At 43.3% G+C, this 15,005-nt stretch overlaps 1 protein-coding gene and 1 long non-coding RNA gene across 2 annotated transcripts in view; one reads left to right on the forward strand and one right to left on the reverse strand.

Annotated features, from left to right (window-relative positions):
- Positions 1-14,038, reverse strand: part of ap4b1 (adaptor related protein complex 4 subunit beta 1) — a 46,185-nt gene extending 32,147 nt beyond the window's left edge. Inside the window, exons 1-7 of the mRNA XM_036144778.1 lie at positions 13,908-14,038; positions 13,692-13,812; positions 12,245-12,469; positions 11,932-12,062; positions 8,865-9,012; positions 4,311-4,596; positions 3,866-3,964 (exon numbers count right to left, since the gene is read on the reverse strand). Coding sequence (XP_036000671.1) covers positions 3,866-3,964; positions 4,311-4,596; positions 8,865-9,012; positions 11,932-12,062; positions 12,245-12,469; positions 13,692-13,804 — 1,002 coding nt within the window. The 5' untranslated portion in view covers positions 13,805-13,812; positions 13,908-14,038. The remainder of the gene's footprint in view (positions 1-3,865; positions 3,965-4,310; positions 4,597-8,864; positions 9,013-11,931; positions 12,063-12,244; positions 12,470-13,691; positions 13,813-13,907) is intronic.
- On the forward strand, positions 2,318-3,853 carry LOC118565174. Its single transcript, XR_004932235.1, has 3 exons — positions 2,318-2,436; positions 3,449-3,543; positions 3,718-3,853. It is a non-coding gene; the product is annotated as an uncharacterized LOC118565174 (long non-coding RNA).
- Positions 14,039-15,005: the final 967 nt, after the last annotated feature.

Raw genomic sequence — 15,005 nt, forward strand, 5'->3', positions numbered from 1 at the left:
AACACGTTAACACCAGCAAATTGTAAAATTTAGATTATAAGAGGATTTTGACTTTACTTCTCTTGATATTCAACTGGTGTCTCATTGAATGACTTCTACTTTACAGGATGTGACTAACTTCATCCAACTAGTCATTTTTGCCAGTCTTTGGGAAAGAGGTAAATGTGTTTTTCAAGCTTGTTATGTGTGAGTTTCTATTTCAATCCCTACTGACCGCCAGAGGCGGTGCTTCAAGCACTGAAAGATCATTCTTGTGCATGCGCAGGTCGAGTACTAATGACAACAAAGTCATCTGTGACCTGCCGGGGACCCACGTGATTCTATATAGTCACATGGCACCTGGCGTTTAATCCCTTTTGTTCTTCTCGCTCGCAGGTGTGGTCGTGTGAAGCTGGTTGCTTCTGTGTGTACCACTGTTATCCTAGCTGCTTGTTGCTAGTAGCCCTGTGACAGGGTTTGGTTGGAGCTGCGGGTAAGTTTTGCCCTCCAGGGGCTGCACAAGCTGTTTTCACCTTTACCAAATTTGCGGTTGCCACTGCGACCACAGGTAAGTTTTGTTCTTTTCTCAGCAGTAGTTTACTGCTCGCGTTGATTTACCACGATAATCTTTTGTGGCCATTTTGACCCACCAGTGGCGTTTCTGCTCTTGTTGAGTTCTTCAATAGTTTTGTTTATCTGACTCACCAGTGGCGCCTCTGCTCGTGCTGAGTTAATCTTTGGTTAATAATTGGACTCACTGGTGGCGTTTCTGCTCGTGCTGAGTTCGAAACCTCTACGGGGGTTTTCCTACAATGGAGTCGCCAGTGGCGTTTCTTGCTCTTGGTGATTTCTTGTTGGTGGCAGACTAATCATGCCTTCAGCAATATGATGCTGGATAATTTGGCCTGCTCGACCTGTCTGGCTCCGCCTCAGCCCTTGGCCCCTGCACTTTCTTAAGATACACTGGGTCAATAGAGCGTACAATGGCTAATGCATGGGCGCCGTCCACGCGAGCTGTCTATGCTAACAAGTGGGCGGTCTTTGCGACCTGGTGCTGTAATAAAGGACAGGACCCGGTGCAGTGTTCAGTCTCTGACATACTGACCTTCCTGCAGGGATTACTGGATCAGGGACGGTCTCCGTCTACCTTAAAAGTGTATGTGGCTGCCATTTCCTGTTGGCATGTCAAGCTGAATGGTTGTTCAGTGGGCCGAGACAAGGACGTTTTACTGTTTTTGAGGGGTGCTTGCCGTTTGCATCCACCCCACCGCCCTGTGGTACCGGCATGGGACCTTTCTCTGGTGCTTGAGGCTCTTCGACCCCTCCCATTTGAGCCCCTGACATCAGCAGATCTCAAATGGCTCTCACTGAAGAAGGCATTCCTTTTGGCTATGGTTTCCGCAAAGCATGTGGGTGAATTGCAGATTCTCTCGATGGCCGAGCCCAGCTGCCGGTAGAATCCTGATGGCTCAGGTGTTACACTGTGGCCTGATGTAGCATTTATTCCTAAGGTGTCACTGGCGTCAGGAAGTACCCAGCCGCTCCATCTTGCTCGGTTGGACACTGGATATCCCTCTGAACCACTGTGCCCTGTTCGTGCCCTTGAGGCATATGTCAATGCCACGGCATCCTTCCGAAAGACAAATTGCCTTTTTGTTTGCTACGCCGGCTCACGGAAAGCACAGCCACTTTCTAAGCAGCGAGTTGCACACTGGGTTTTGGATTTGATCTCCAAAGCTTATGCCTTGCAGGACTGGCCACTGCCGGCAGGAGTGAAGTGTCACTCTACAAGGGGCATGTCGACATTGTTTGCTGCCATGAATGGGGTGCCGTTGGATGTTATATGCCGTGCGGCCTCCTGGAAATCACCTAGTGCCTTTACTCGGTTATACAGGGTGAATGTGGCAGCACCCCATCCCCTTCAAGGAATCCTGGAGCAGCATCTACATCACATTAGGTGGGTGGTGTAGAGGTTGTCCCTTGAATGTTGCCGATTCCTTGTGACCTTGTTGATATAAGTCATCCAGTGCTTGGAGCACCGCCTCTGGAGGTCAGTAGGGATGAAATAGAACGAAAGTTACTGCTGTAACTACGGTTCTATGAATCTCGGATGACCGCCAGAGTGCTTGGTCCCTCGGAATCTCTGCTTCTCGCGAGAAGATTGAGGGATTGAACGCCGGGTGTGTCATGATTTTGTCTTGGATGAACCCGGACACAGCACACACACACACACACACACACACACACACAGAGCTGGTTTCCAGAGTTTATTGAAGCAGCAGGAAGTGGATGATGAAAGCCAGACTAATTTTACCAGACGGAGGTTGCAGGGGTACAGGAACTGGCAGACGAGAACAGACCGGAGCAGACAGGAACAGGACCAGGAGACGAGCAGGAACAGGACAGGCATGATGTACAGAAGACTGAAGACGAACCGGTCATCACGGAGAGACTCAGGTGAGTCTATATAGTGGTGAGAGCAGGTGGAGTGAGTCCAAAATGATTGCAGCCTGCCAGGTGTTCCCAACCAGGGCTGCACTGGGGAAGGAGCCAGAAAATGTTTCAGAATGCAGCTTTCAGGCTGCATCATGACAGGGTGCCATGTGACTATATAGTCATGTGGGTCCCCGGCAGGTCACAGGTGACTTTGTTGTCATTAGTACTCGACCTGCGCATGCGCAAGAATGATCATTCAGTGCTTGAAGCACCACCTCTGGCGGTCATCCGGGATTCATAGAACCGTAGTTACAGCAGTAACTTTCGTTATGCCTGTCATTGAGATGTGAAATTGTACAGAGCTCAGCTGCTCTCGCAGCAGCATTATGTCTTTCTGCTAAACAGTAAGCAATGAGGCAAACTACAGTCAAGGTACTGCGAGGACACATTTAGGAGATAGAACAGGATTGATTTGGAGGATGTTGATGCTGTTGTCTGGACACAAGAGGTTGTCTAACAGACACAAAACCAGGAAGATTGAGCCGACTCCTGGAGGACCAGATTCGTATGTTTTCCTCAGTGGTAATTTTGGTTGTTATCGGAGATGAGGAGAGAAATTCATTTTCTGTGATGTATCTATGTTTAGAGATTTCATTAATATTTCAATGGATCATTTTACCAATAAATACCAATGCAAACAACATAGTTAAATGACGGGCTGCAGCCATTAAGCCAGCGCCATCTTACTCACCTCTTCGCCCTTTTATACTAAATCTCTGTTTTGAGAATAAGATGATGGATTGTTTACGTCAGTAAATATTTTCATAACACGTTTGTCTGCTTAACACAAATTTGTGGGGCATCTCTGAGGTAAAACTGGAGTCCCTGACATCAGTAGACGTGACAGATGCTAATCGGTTTGTGGATATTTACACAATTCTTTAAAGTTTCCACCAAAATTATGACATTTTAGCGTATTTCTTACAAAACAAAGACTCAAGGAAACTCTAATGTTTTTTGGGTTTTTTTGCAGAAAGTATGTAGAAACTACCAGCCCCTACATACATCTCACTGTGCTAGCAGCATAGTTTTGGTCCTCCTGCAGTGTAATTTCCAAATATGGCAAAGGTGAGTGTTCTAACCATTTGGTTCAAAATACGATCAAAAACGTATTTTAATTGTTGACATAGGTTACATATGTGTTAATTTAAATTAATTCTTCATTGGTTGCTCTTCCTAGCTAAAATGTTCGATATCAGAGATAAGTGGGTAAACAAAATAATACTCTTCTCTCAATGGAAGACAGATGAAGCCAAAATCCAGAGAAAAACTCTAAAAGACCTTCAGAAAGTCTGGAGAACTGCCGATCAAAACTACTTCAGGCTGGTTCTTTGGAGGCAAGTATGACGAAATGAGGGGGATGACCAAATCTTCGGCTTTAAAGCCTTACCTGCATCTTCCTTCGCTTGATGAAGGCGGGCTCAGCGTAGCTACAGAAGAAACGTTTGTAGTGCTCTCCCAGCAGGCCGGGGATAGAACGCAGCAGTAGCTACAACACGATAAAACACAACACTTATTTTTAAAATATTCAGGCCAATGCAAACACGAGATTTGTCCGCTGACAATGACACTGGTAAAACAAGCAGTGATGTAGAGTTTAGTTGAGTTTTTAATCAGCAAGTATAAACAGAGCTGGATGATGGGTTAAATCATCAGATTATAGCCTCCATATAAGGTTTTACTGGTTGGATTTGGGATGCAATTTAAATGACAACATTTTATTGAAAGAAGGATAAAAAATATTTGTTCCGGCAGTGTAGAAAACAGGTTTGAAGTAAAATATGGCTAAATGAGATCAACATTTTCCCAGCAGGACTGGAATTCTCTGGACATACCTGGATGTGACAGAGGGCCGCAAACCTCATCTCTCTGGAGCCACTCCCGCACGCAGCCAGCAGAGGTCCTCGCACTCGCTCCAAGGCTGCCTGACTGACAGCGGGGAGGCTGGAGCAGAGGCTCAGGAAGAGACTGAGGGTGGCCGCCATGATGGGGGGGTGGGGGCTGACCAGGGAGGAATCCAGCAGGGAGAGGATGTCAAAGAGCTCATCTTCTGACTGGGGCCGGTATCTCTGAAGGACCCTCAGCACCTCTGACTGGCCCCAAATATCACACTCCTTCAGCCTGAAAACATTTTATATATATGACGTTCATTAACTGCAGCTCCACTCACTAGTAAAGTTCCTTAATCATGGCTGTGTATATACACTGCTCAAAAGAATTACAGGAACATATCAAAAACACGCAAAGCTTTTTAATAACTCCACCATGTGTGGGCTGTTCATCTGTCTTGTTCCATTATATTTAACTCTACCTGTGTAGTGCTGGTTTAAGTGATGGTTTATTTTCCCTCTAATGTTTTATTGTTTTATCTTATTGTCTAATTGTGTACTTTTGTAAAGCACTTTGCGACCCTCAATGTCTGTGAAAGGTGCTATGTAAATAAACCTTTACTTACTTACTTTACACCAGATCACAACTGCTAGATACCATTACTGATATGGAATGGGTAATGTGTCAGGGACACAAGGATGCCGCATCATTTGATGAAAAGGAAAACGGTCATCCCACAGAGGGGTTACTCTGAAGTCACACAGAGAGTGACATTGAAGATCTTAAGCGGCAGGTTGGACCAATTTTCTGAGATGTCATGGCAGCAACTCCAAACGGTCCTTAGTAGTTTGTACGCATGGCTGACAGCGTCGGAGCATGCTCCTTATGAGATGATGAATGGTGTCCTGGGGCATCTCCTCCCACATCACCACCAGGGCATCACTGAGCTCCTGGACAGCCTGAGGTGTGGTTGCCAGTTCTGGTGTTCTCTGGCCAGAGCCGGCCCAGACTACAGGCAGTATGGGCAAATAAGGGCACAGTGAATTCATAGGGGCTCACTGAGGGCGAGTTCGTTTTTTAGCTGTATTTTTACATACTAATAGCCTACAACAAATGCTACCTTGTTTACTATTATTTTGTGATATCACCAAAACCCACTACAAATAAAGCATATCGGTCCAAATGTCCTCCTTCAGCCATGCACAGTCTTCTGCTGGCCAGAAAGAAGAATGCACAGCTCAGTTTGACAAGTTTTAGTTACCTGTCAGCTAGAGCTAGTTTACCCTGGAGGATAGCAGAGTAAACATAGCTAATTAAATAAATAACAGCATCAAGTTACTATCAGCAACTTCCACCTCTGGGGACGTTGGAAACTAATCAGGTGTAGAAATAGCCTGAACTGCACAGTCAACACACCATCCATTGTGTGCCTGAGGAACCAGATATAATGTTACGTTTCTATTGACAAGTAGATGCCCATAACTGGGTGAGCTATCCAAAATCATGTCTTATTTAAGACTAAATGGCAGCGTCAGGGAAGTGGCCTGTCATCATCATCATCATCATCATCATCATCATCATCATCATCATCATCATCATCTTACGAGCACTTTTATTTAAACAAGAACATTACCAATAGAGAATAAAACCAGGGTTTTGTTCCCAGGGTTATAGTGATTTTGCAACATTTTTAGTCTACATTTCTGATAACTATCAGTAATGCGGACATAATACCGGCTAAGGTAAATAATAAAACTGCCAGAACAGCCTGTCAAAACCCGTTTGCCGTGGTAGCATGAAACAACTGGACTCTTTGATTTTAGAGGAAGTGATTACCCAATGCTGACAGACAAGGACAAACACAGCTTACGCTTCATTTATGACAGACAGCTCTAGCAGGGAGTCAGCAGCCAGACCATTAAGGCAGCCATAGGTTTGTTTAGTGAACATAGTTAGTCATGGAAGAATGTGGGTTCTTTTACTATTTGTGTGTTCTTTGTGTACAAAACATCTGCTGATATCTATAGGTCTCATCAATAAATAAATCAGTCAACTCTCTCCAACCATTCCTCCGCCTAAGTGTACATCTGTATTTTAGTTTCCCATTCACCCACAACATAGGTAGTATTAGCTTGTAAAATAGTCAATATTTAGAAGTAACTGATAGTAAATGTGCAGGAATTTATGCAGGAAAATATCGCTCAGCAGACAGCTCCATGGGCTTATAAATATTGAAGCTACGGAATGAGCAGTGCGCCCTGTCCATCACTTCCCTGGTTAGTTTTAAATGAACTGCTTACTAACGTTAAAATATAATGTGAGTAAAAAAATTAAGAAACGCTGGACCCAGGCTGAAGCTGACAACCATGGGGCCAGGGTAGGTCCCATGGTTTCAGATCCAACTTCTGACTCTGAGAAATATATTTTAATGCATAAATATGTTCTGACTCTGAGAAATATATTTTAATGCATAAATATGTTATAACACATCCTACACAATGATGGAGAAGACTGCTGAGTTGACTGTTGCCTTGAAGTCACTGACAACCTCCGCAAGAAGGGTACGCTACAGAAGGTGACTGGTAAAAACGCTGCCTGTTCACAGAGTGCCGCAGCCAAGAATCTTAATGGAAACCAGAGTGGATGACGAATGTGTGGTAGAGAAAAATAAGCAAGCTACAGTGATAACTGAAGCCTTAACATGGATTGTGAAGCAAAGCTTACTCAACACCACGACGTGTGGACTGGAACTGGACTCAGAGCTTCATGAGTCAAAACACAGAGTCGTATCAACGACATGGACCGCAGTCACAATACTCACTGAGTTAAACAACTCCTGAACAGAGACACCATCAGAAGGCCGTTACCTGGGCTAAGGAGATGCTCAGTGGTCATGCAGTGTCCATGCTACGATGTTTTCATGCATTAATGCCAGCAAACGTAGCCGTGGCCAAGTACTGAGTGCATATACTGTACAGAATATTGGCATATTTTCAGCAAGTCCACGAACTAATCCTCATCTTATTGGACTCATAGCATATTCTAATTTATTTTCTTAAACAAAAATTAATTAAGATAGTGGGTCAGGACAGCGCTTTTATTTAACCTTAAAGGAGCATTACGCAAGTTCCAGGATTTCTGCAGACGTCTGCCCCCTGTGGCGACAAGCTGAAATAGCACCAGGGAGAAGAGGAATAGCATCTGACGCTGTGACTGCACAGGAGTTTTGTTTCGAGGCGTAATATCTTCTGAGGTAAGAACGCTATAAATATTGAAGTTAGCCCGTGTTCTCCGGCTAACGTGTCAATGGCGGCGGAGACTCAACAAAGTAGCCGGGACAACGAGAGCGCACAGGACGTTAGACCCACGGCCAGAGGATTCAGCCCAAATCACTCTCTCATGAACTGGAGCCTATAGAGGCAACTGTGGTAAATAGAGGATAACTAATTTATACAATGGTAAAGGCATGTATGGTAATGAAAATTAATAATATTTAACTTCAAAACTTGCACCATGTACCTTTATAAACTTGTAGGCAATTAGCAACCATGGAGGCGGAACTGGATGTTTCACTGCTTTCACAGGGAGGAAGCTGTTTTGCAGTCTGCCAAATCCAGTTTTAATGAATCTATATCTTCCTCCAGTCAGCAGGAGGGAGAATAAATGAGGTTCAGGGTGGGTGGAATGGTTTCAAATCCAGCCGGCTGTCTTTTGAAGCCTGCCACTGTAACATTTCTCTAAGGGGAGGTGGTGTGGAGCTGTTGCTTTCCTCATCCATCCTGTTCTCCCTTCAGCTGCTAATGGAGGGACATGATGAAGATCCAATTTTGCTAATCTGATTTCCTGCTGTTCTCATACAGACAGTACTAGAATGACTTCCCTTTCTGTCCATCATCTGCTTTTCCCTTTATTTGTTTTCTGTTCCTGTTTTGCTTTAAGTTCTCTGTGCTGATACTTTGTTCTACGTGAAGTTTCCCTTTAGCTGAAACGGATCGCTGGCAATAAATTTTTTTTTTTACTTTTTCTAGGGGTGGGGGACTGGTTTTCAAATGAGCAGCTGCAGCAGGCTATTTAAATCTAATGAGGTCTCTTAGAAATACAGACTCAGATTTTTAGAAGTGGCCATGTGGGTATATCATCATTTTAGAAAAACAAAGTCAAAAGTTTCCATTTAATTTATCCAAAATAATGTGTTACACTGAGAAGCCAAAACAACCTCCTTTAGTGGTAGATAATCCATACAGAGCGCCCTGCCGGCCATGTCCTATCTAGGAAAGTGTGCAGGTGCTCCATCCTCTCTCCATGTTCAGGTGATGGGGAGAAAAAAGCTGTGTGAGATGTTCAACGTGTGGGCAACTGCTTTTCTAACCAAACTCTGCTTCAAACTTTTCCAGAACCTTCTCCCTGGGTTCTCTGGTCCAAGCAAGTGGGACTTTTAGTGCAAACTCAGCCGGAATCAGAGATTTTCACTCTTTCCCATCAAAACTGCTCAGCTTTGAATTATGACTGTCTGTCTTATGAAGTCCCAGTAGAATCCAGTGCGGTTTATTTGGACTAACCTGTTGAGGAGGTGATGAGTGATGGGCTTGTTAATCACCACCCCTCCTTCCTCCTTCAGGATTTCCTCCAGAGCTCTGAGACAGTTCACCATCACCACAGGGTCGGGGTCGCGCAGCAGGCTGTACAGCTCATTTACGACCGAGGCATCTGGAAAATATCACAAGCATGAGCTGTTTGGTTTACAGAGGTGGGTAGTAACTAGTTACATTTACTGGTTACATTTAGGTGGGCAACTTTTTGAACAAAATGTTGTTTTAAGTGAAATATACGCTTTATTTTTACTTGAGTGATATTATCAAGAAGTATCTACTAGTTGAGTAAAGTTTCTGGCTGCTTTCTGTCCACCACAAGTAACTTCATTGGATAAAGAACAGACTTGTTTTGAGCAAAAATGCACCAGCGAGACACACTTACAGTCTGTGTTAAAGTCAGACTTCATGTTTGTTGTTTTAACGTTATTTTCTATCTGCTGAGCTTATTGAGCCATTTGGAGGTCAAATAGACACATAGCAAACAGTAGATTTTGTCAATGGAAGTGTTTTTGCTTTGTTCTAACATAAACTATATTTCCAGAAGTATTGGAGGACACCAGCTGATCAATGGATGCAGGTGTTCCAGTCGCTTCCCTTGCTGCAGGCATATACAGTTTGGTGTAGAGAAACATGACTGACCCCCACAGATCCCTGACCTGAACCTTTTAGAACACCTTTGGGATGAACTAGAGCCAAGGCTGCAATTCTGGGTTTCACATCTAGCTATGAACCCTCTGAAAACGTGAGGAAGATGTTTACACAATAGTAAAAGTAGCTTTTGCTGGCAGCAAATATCCATCAACAAATTTGAGCCTATAGATTAAGAATAAGATGTCATCAAAGTTAATGCACATGTAAAAGCAGATGACCAAATACTTTTGGGAATATAGTGTATACACAATAACTACTATAAATATTGGTTTCACAAATTTAAAATTGAACAAAATGATTTTGAAAAGCGTTTTCTGCCTAACTTTATTCTGTATTTATTTTTATTTTAGTCTTTAAAATACCAGAATCTGTATATGATTTTATATATTTATTTTTCATTAAATTTTTTAGAAAGCATTGAGTTCAAACAGAACATATTACCAATCTTCCACAATAAACATTTTAACATTTTCTACACCTCCCCCACCCCCACTAGGGCCTAATCTGACAGCTGACCCTTAAGTTTGGATATTAAGTCTTTCCCCGTTGCAATGGTGACTGAAGACGCATTGTTGATCCTTGATGACAGTTCCAAATATAAAATGTATAGTCAGAGCCAGTGAGTAAATGATGAATTGTTGGGAGGCTTCCACCTCGAGGCTATCATTTTCTTGGCTGCAGTCAGTCTGACCAGCCACATTTTGTGAGTTTTATCCGTAAGAGCTATTTGTGGATCATCACACAGCGAAGTGCATAGATGGCTCCATAGAGAGAAGAACTTCAAGTATTTCAGAGAGACAACATATTACTTTGATCCAGAGATCCTGAACTCCAGGGTATTCTAAAACTACATGAATAAAAGAACCTGGAGTCCCTGGGTAGCAGAATGTACAGACAGGGTCTGGTGCTGCGCCAGTTCTTTGCCTTATAATTGGTGTCAAATACGTTCTGTGACAAAACTTCCTATGTGTACAGTATATTGGTGATTAGGATTTTTAGAGGCCTTTTCAATATTATACCAAACTCTTTCCCAGTCCAATTTTGGATTACCAGCGTTCTTACTTGTCAATTTGCAATAAACATGAGACCATCTTTCTAGGAGCACACTGTAAGCAATTTGAAATTGGATGATCAATCAGCTCTGAACCCCAGGGAACTCCGTATGCATAGAATGCTTATCAATGCCATGCTGGTGAAGATTCTCAGTCATTCTGGTCATGGTCATTCCAAAAAAAGTAAAAAAACAAAACAACTGGACTTTTTGCCAAAGTTTGAAGACGTTTCACTTTCTGGATGGGAAGCGAAACGTCTTCAAACTTCGGGAAAAATGTCCAGTTGTTTTGTTTTTTTACTTTTTTTGGAATTATCAATGCCATATTTTTGGAGTGATTCCTGAAAGTTTAAAATGGTGTCCTTACCACTACTGTCTTGTAAGGTTTTTATATCTTTATTATCCCAAACCCTGTTTTGAAAAGCACCCCCACCCCACCCCACACACACACACACACACACACCTCTGCTGAAATCTTAACCCCATCATGATCAACATGTTAGGGCACATTATTGTGTTGTAATTTAAACTAGTAGTGCATAAATTATTTGATCTTCAATTTTAAAGTAAATGATTAAAAAGAACAGAGATTAATAATCACATGAGATTATATACTAGATGAACACGGGTGCCAAGGCTGCACAGTGGTGCAGGGGGTAGCCCTGTTGCCATGCAGCAAGAAGGTCCTGATTTCAAGTCCTACCCTTACCCTGGGTCTTTCTGCATGGAGTTTGCATGTTCTCCCTGTGCATGCGTGGGTTCTCTCCGGGTACTCCGGCTTCCTCCCACAGTCCAAAAACATGAATGTTAGGTTAATTGGCCTCTCTAAATTCTCCTTAGGTGTGAGCATGTGTGAGAGAATGGTTGTTAGTCCTGTCTGTCTCTGTGTTTCCCCGCAATAAACTGGCGACCTGTCCAGGGTGAACCCCGCCTCTCGCCCATTGACAGCTGGAGATAGGCACCAGCACCCCTCACGAGCCCAGCAGGGATAAGCATGATGGAAAATGGATGGATGAAGACTGGCGCCACCAACAGGCTGATTTACTGAAACCCGTCAATTCTAATAAGTAACCATTTTCCTATTAATAATAGTTCACAAAAGATCTGGTCTAAATCCACCCTTGTTGCTTCTTAAGGACATACAAAAGAAAGTAGCTGCCAGGTGTGGCTGAGCAAATGCATTGATTATCTGATCATCATCAGGGTCATCTCATGCATTAAGCTGAAGTGTTCGAGTTTGCTGAGAGTCTATAGGCAATGAATTTAGAGAAGCAATAGTGTTTTGTTTTTTTTGTTTTTTTAAGAGACAAAGAGAAGAAATGTAAAGTCCACCTATTTCAGAGCCAGGTTGGAGACTGTGTAGTTTGGCCCAGCCAAGAACAGCCACCCGTCGGACACACGCCGCTCTGTCTCTCAGTCCTGCTGTCAGAGGTTGCTCCACGTACTCCACCAAGCTGGGCAACCTGCCACACACACACACACACACACACACACACACACACACACACACACACACACACACACACACACACACACACACACACACACACACACACACACACACACACACACACACAGCGGTCAGAAATCTGCCAGGGAATGCTGCAAGCCTCGCACTCAGCTCCGTTCATCTCTCTCAGCTTGCCTGAGGTTGGTCATGCTTCTCAGCGCCAGGCTGCGGACCATGGGGTTCGGATCCAGGCAGTCTTTCCTCAGAGTGTTGACGACCAGCAGGGACAGCTCCGGGTTTAGGTGGGCGTAGCAACACAGGAAGACGTACACCAGTTTCTTCTGGACCACATCTACTGTGGCGCAGGCCTTCACCATCTCACTGAACAGCTCGGAGACATCCACACCCTGAGACATAGCCCTGAGGTGGAGGAGGGGGTGAAGAGATGAATTAAAAATCAGACGATCATCATCACATATTGGCAAGTTACTGTAAAGTGGAAGGAAAATGATAGATCGTCTTCAATTATGTCTACAAATAAAAATCTGAAGTGTCGTTTGCCTGAAGACAATGTGAAGACACTGTGAAATATGATTGTGGCAGCGTCAGGCTGTGGGGAACCTTTTCCTCAGCCAGGAAAGGAAAACGGTCAGAGCTGATGAGAAGATGGGCAGAGCTACATATAGGGCAATCTCTGGAAAGATGGAGCCATAGCAGTCCAGAAAAGATCCAGAGCTGAATCCAACTAAGACATTGTGACAGGGTTTGAAAATCCACGGACTGAGCTTGAGCAAAAAGACAAAAATGTTGGTCTCCAGATAGGTTCAAGGCTAAGGACGACTCTTCAGTGTAGAGGCAGTTAGTGAGGAAAGACAACCAAAGTTAGCTGTTTGCCACATCTGTGGGGTGTTTAAAACGAAAGTCAGGGGAAGTCCAGACATGTATGACGCTAATCAAAAGGAAACTAGTCTATGAAATATTAATTCAGGCTGCCAGAGAGAGAGAGACCAGGATCGTCAACAGATAACCAGAAAGGTGGGTGGAGTACATGCAAGTCTCTGTTTTACTGCTCTGAACTTTCCCCCTTTATGATAGAGAACATGCTGGATTTTGTAATGCAACCAACTTTAGAAAATCTGAGAGTTAAGGTAAAGATCTGTATTGTCTGTGTATTATTGCACAGGGAGACTGCTGGCTTTAAGATACTCTAGAACGTGACACTCATTCTATAGTACATGTCATGGTTCTTAATGTTATCCTGCACTGGAAGTGCTTGACTTGAGCCAATGACTGGTGCAGGCAGCCTCAAACACAAATACTTTCAGATCATCAGTCAGCAACTCTGTTATTCTTGCTTTGTATCACAAGTTTAGGCAAATATATAATTCCACTTTATCATCTTTCAGAAAGACATTAATAATATAGAACAGTTGCTCGTGTTTCATTATTAATAGGAAGATGTTTTGGAAGTCTAAAATGGTCTAAACCGGTTTAGATTCTGCTTCCATGTTTCTCTGGTCCTGTGCTGCATGGAGCCCATTCTGATCTGAGGGGGCCCTGAGGCCGGGTCAGCGGACCCGTCTATGACCTGGAGAGGTTCGGCCCTGCAGGCACAGCGGGTGAGTGGGACTCAGAGATCCACCTGATGACTTTGAGCACGACGTTCCGGTACCGCAGGGGGTCGGACTGGATGTTGGGGTTGGACAGAGCCCTCCTGAGCTCCCTCACCGCCTCCTTACCGCCGAGATACGGCATGATGAGAACTACAGAAACAGCAGATATGAACTATTTACCATCCTAACATTAGAGCTTACACAGGGAAAACAAACACATTATGGGTTAAATACAACATCAGTACCAAATAGATCTTCAAGATGCTAATTTTCTCCGGAAGGAGCTGCAGGGATGACAGCTTTGTTTACATCGCCACGCTTCCGTGTTTCCTTTTCTTCTGCAGCTCCCTGGCGTCTTTCCACTCTGCTCTCTGCTGTCCTGGAGTAGAATTACAACACCGCCGTGTTGGAAACAGAGGAAAGACGGTAATAATGAATGTGTACAGCATATTGTTAGTCATAGTTAGCCGATTTTGCTTCAGAGTAAGATTTATTCATGTTAGTTTAATAAAAACTGACCCTTGATTTTCACACATCAAATGAAAACGGCTTGCTTTGGGCTAATTTATTCAATGAGCACCACTTTTGCATTATATTTCGGGTAAATGAACACATGGATTTGTATTTAAATACTCAATAGATTTGTTCGTTGATCATCATTCCATGGTGCTGCTGCCAGAAATTTCCCTGAGGCCTTTTTAATTCATGCTTCTGAAATTGTGGCTCCACCTGGCGGTTTATCCATAAATAACACCAAAGGCTAGACACTTTTGTACCCAGTGCCCGATTTTTTTTTACAGATTAACAAAAATATTATCTTTTTAAATATTCAACTTGATAAATCTGAGGTTTTACGTACTGAGACACATAACTGAACCTCATTCTTCAACCAAAAGGCTCAAAATGTAATTGCCTTGTGTCCCCACCTAACATATAGCTACTCCCTACAACACCGATGGGCATGGCTACTGGAAAAAATGGGCCTTTTTGTTTCAGCTAATCTATTCAATTTATATATCTGGCTTCCAGTAAATGTATAGCTAAATTACAAGGCTGTAATTTAGCAAGATCCATCACTTTTCCAGAACCAGCAGTTTTCAGCCCATTTCTGGCCCATTTTCAAACTGTAAATGTAAAAATGCATTTCCTTTTTTTTTTTCCAAGGCCAGGGTTAAAACAACACACTTTAATGCACAAAAAAAGGCCAAATGGATCAAAAACATTGATGGATAAAACAATATGTAGACATGTGGCAAAAAAAATTCTAAAAATACAAACATGTTTTATAAAATACGCATACTTTATTTCATTTTTTTCATGTTTATCCAGACCTGGAATTTCCT

Source organism: Fundulus heteroclitus, chromosome 1 (assembly GCF_011125445.2).
Source record: "Fundulus heteroclitus isolate FHET01 chromosome 1, MU-UCD_Fhet_4.1, whole genome shotgun sequence".
NCBI lineage: Eukaryota > Metazoa > Chordata > Actinopteri > Cyprinodontiformes > Fundulidae > Fundulus > Fundulus heteroclitus.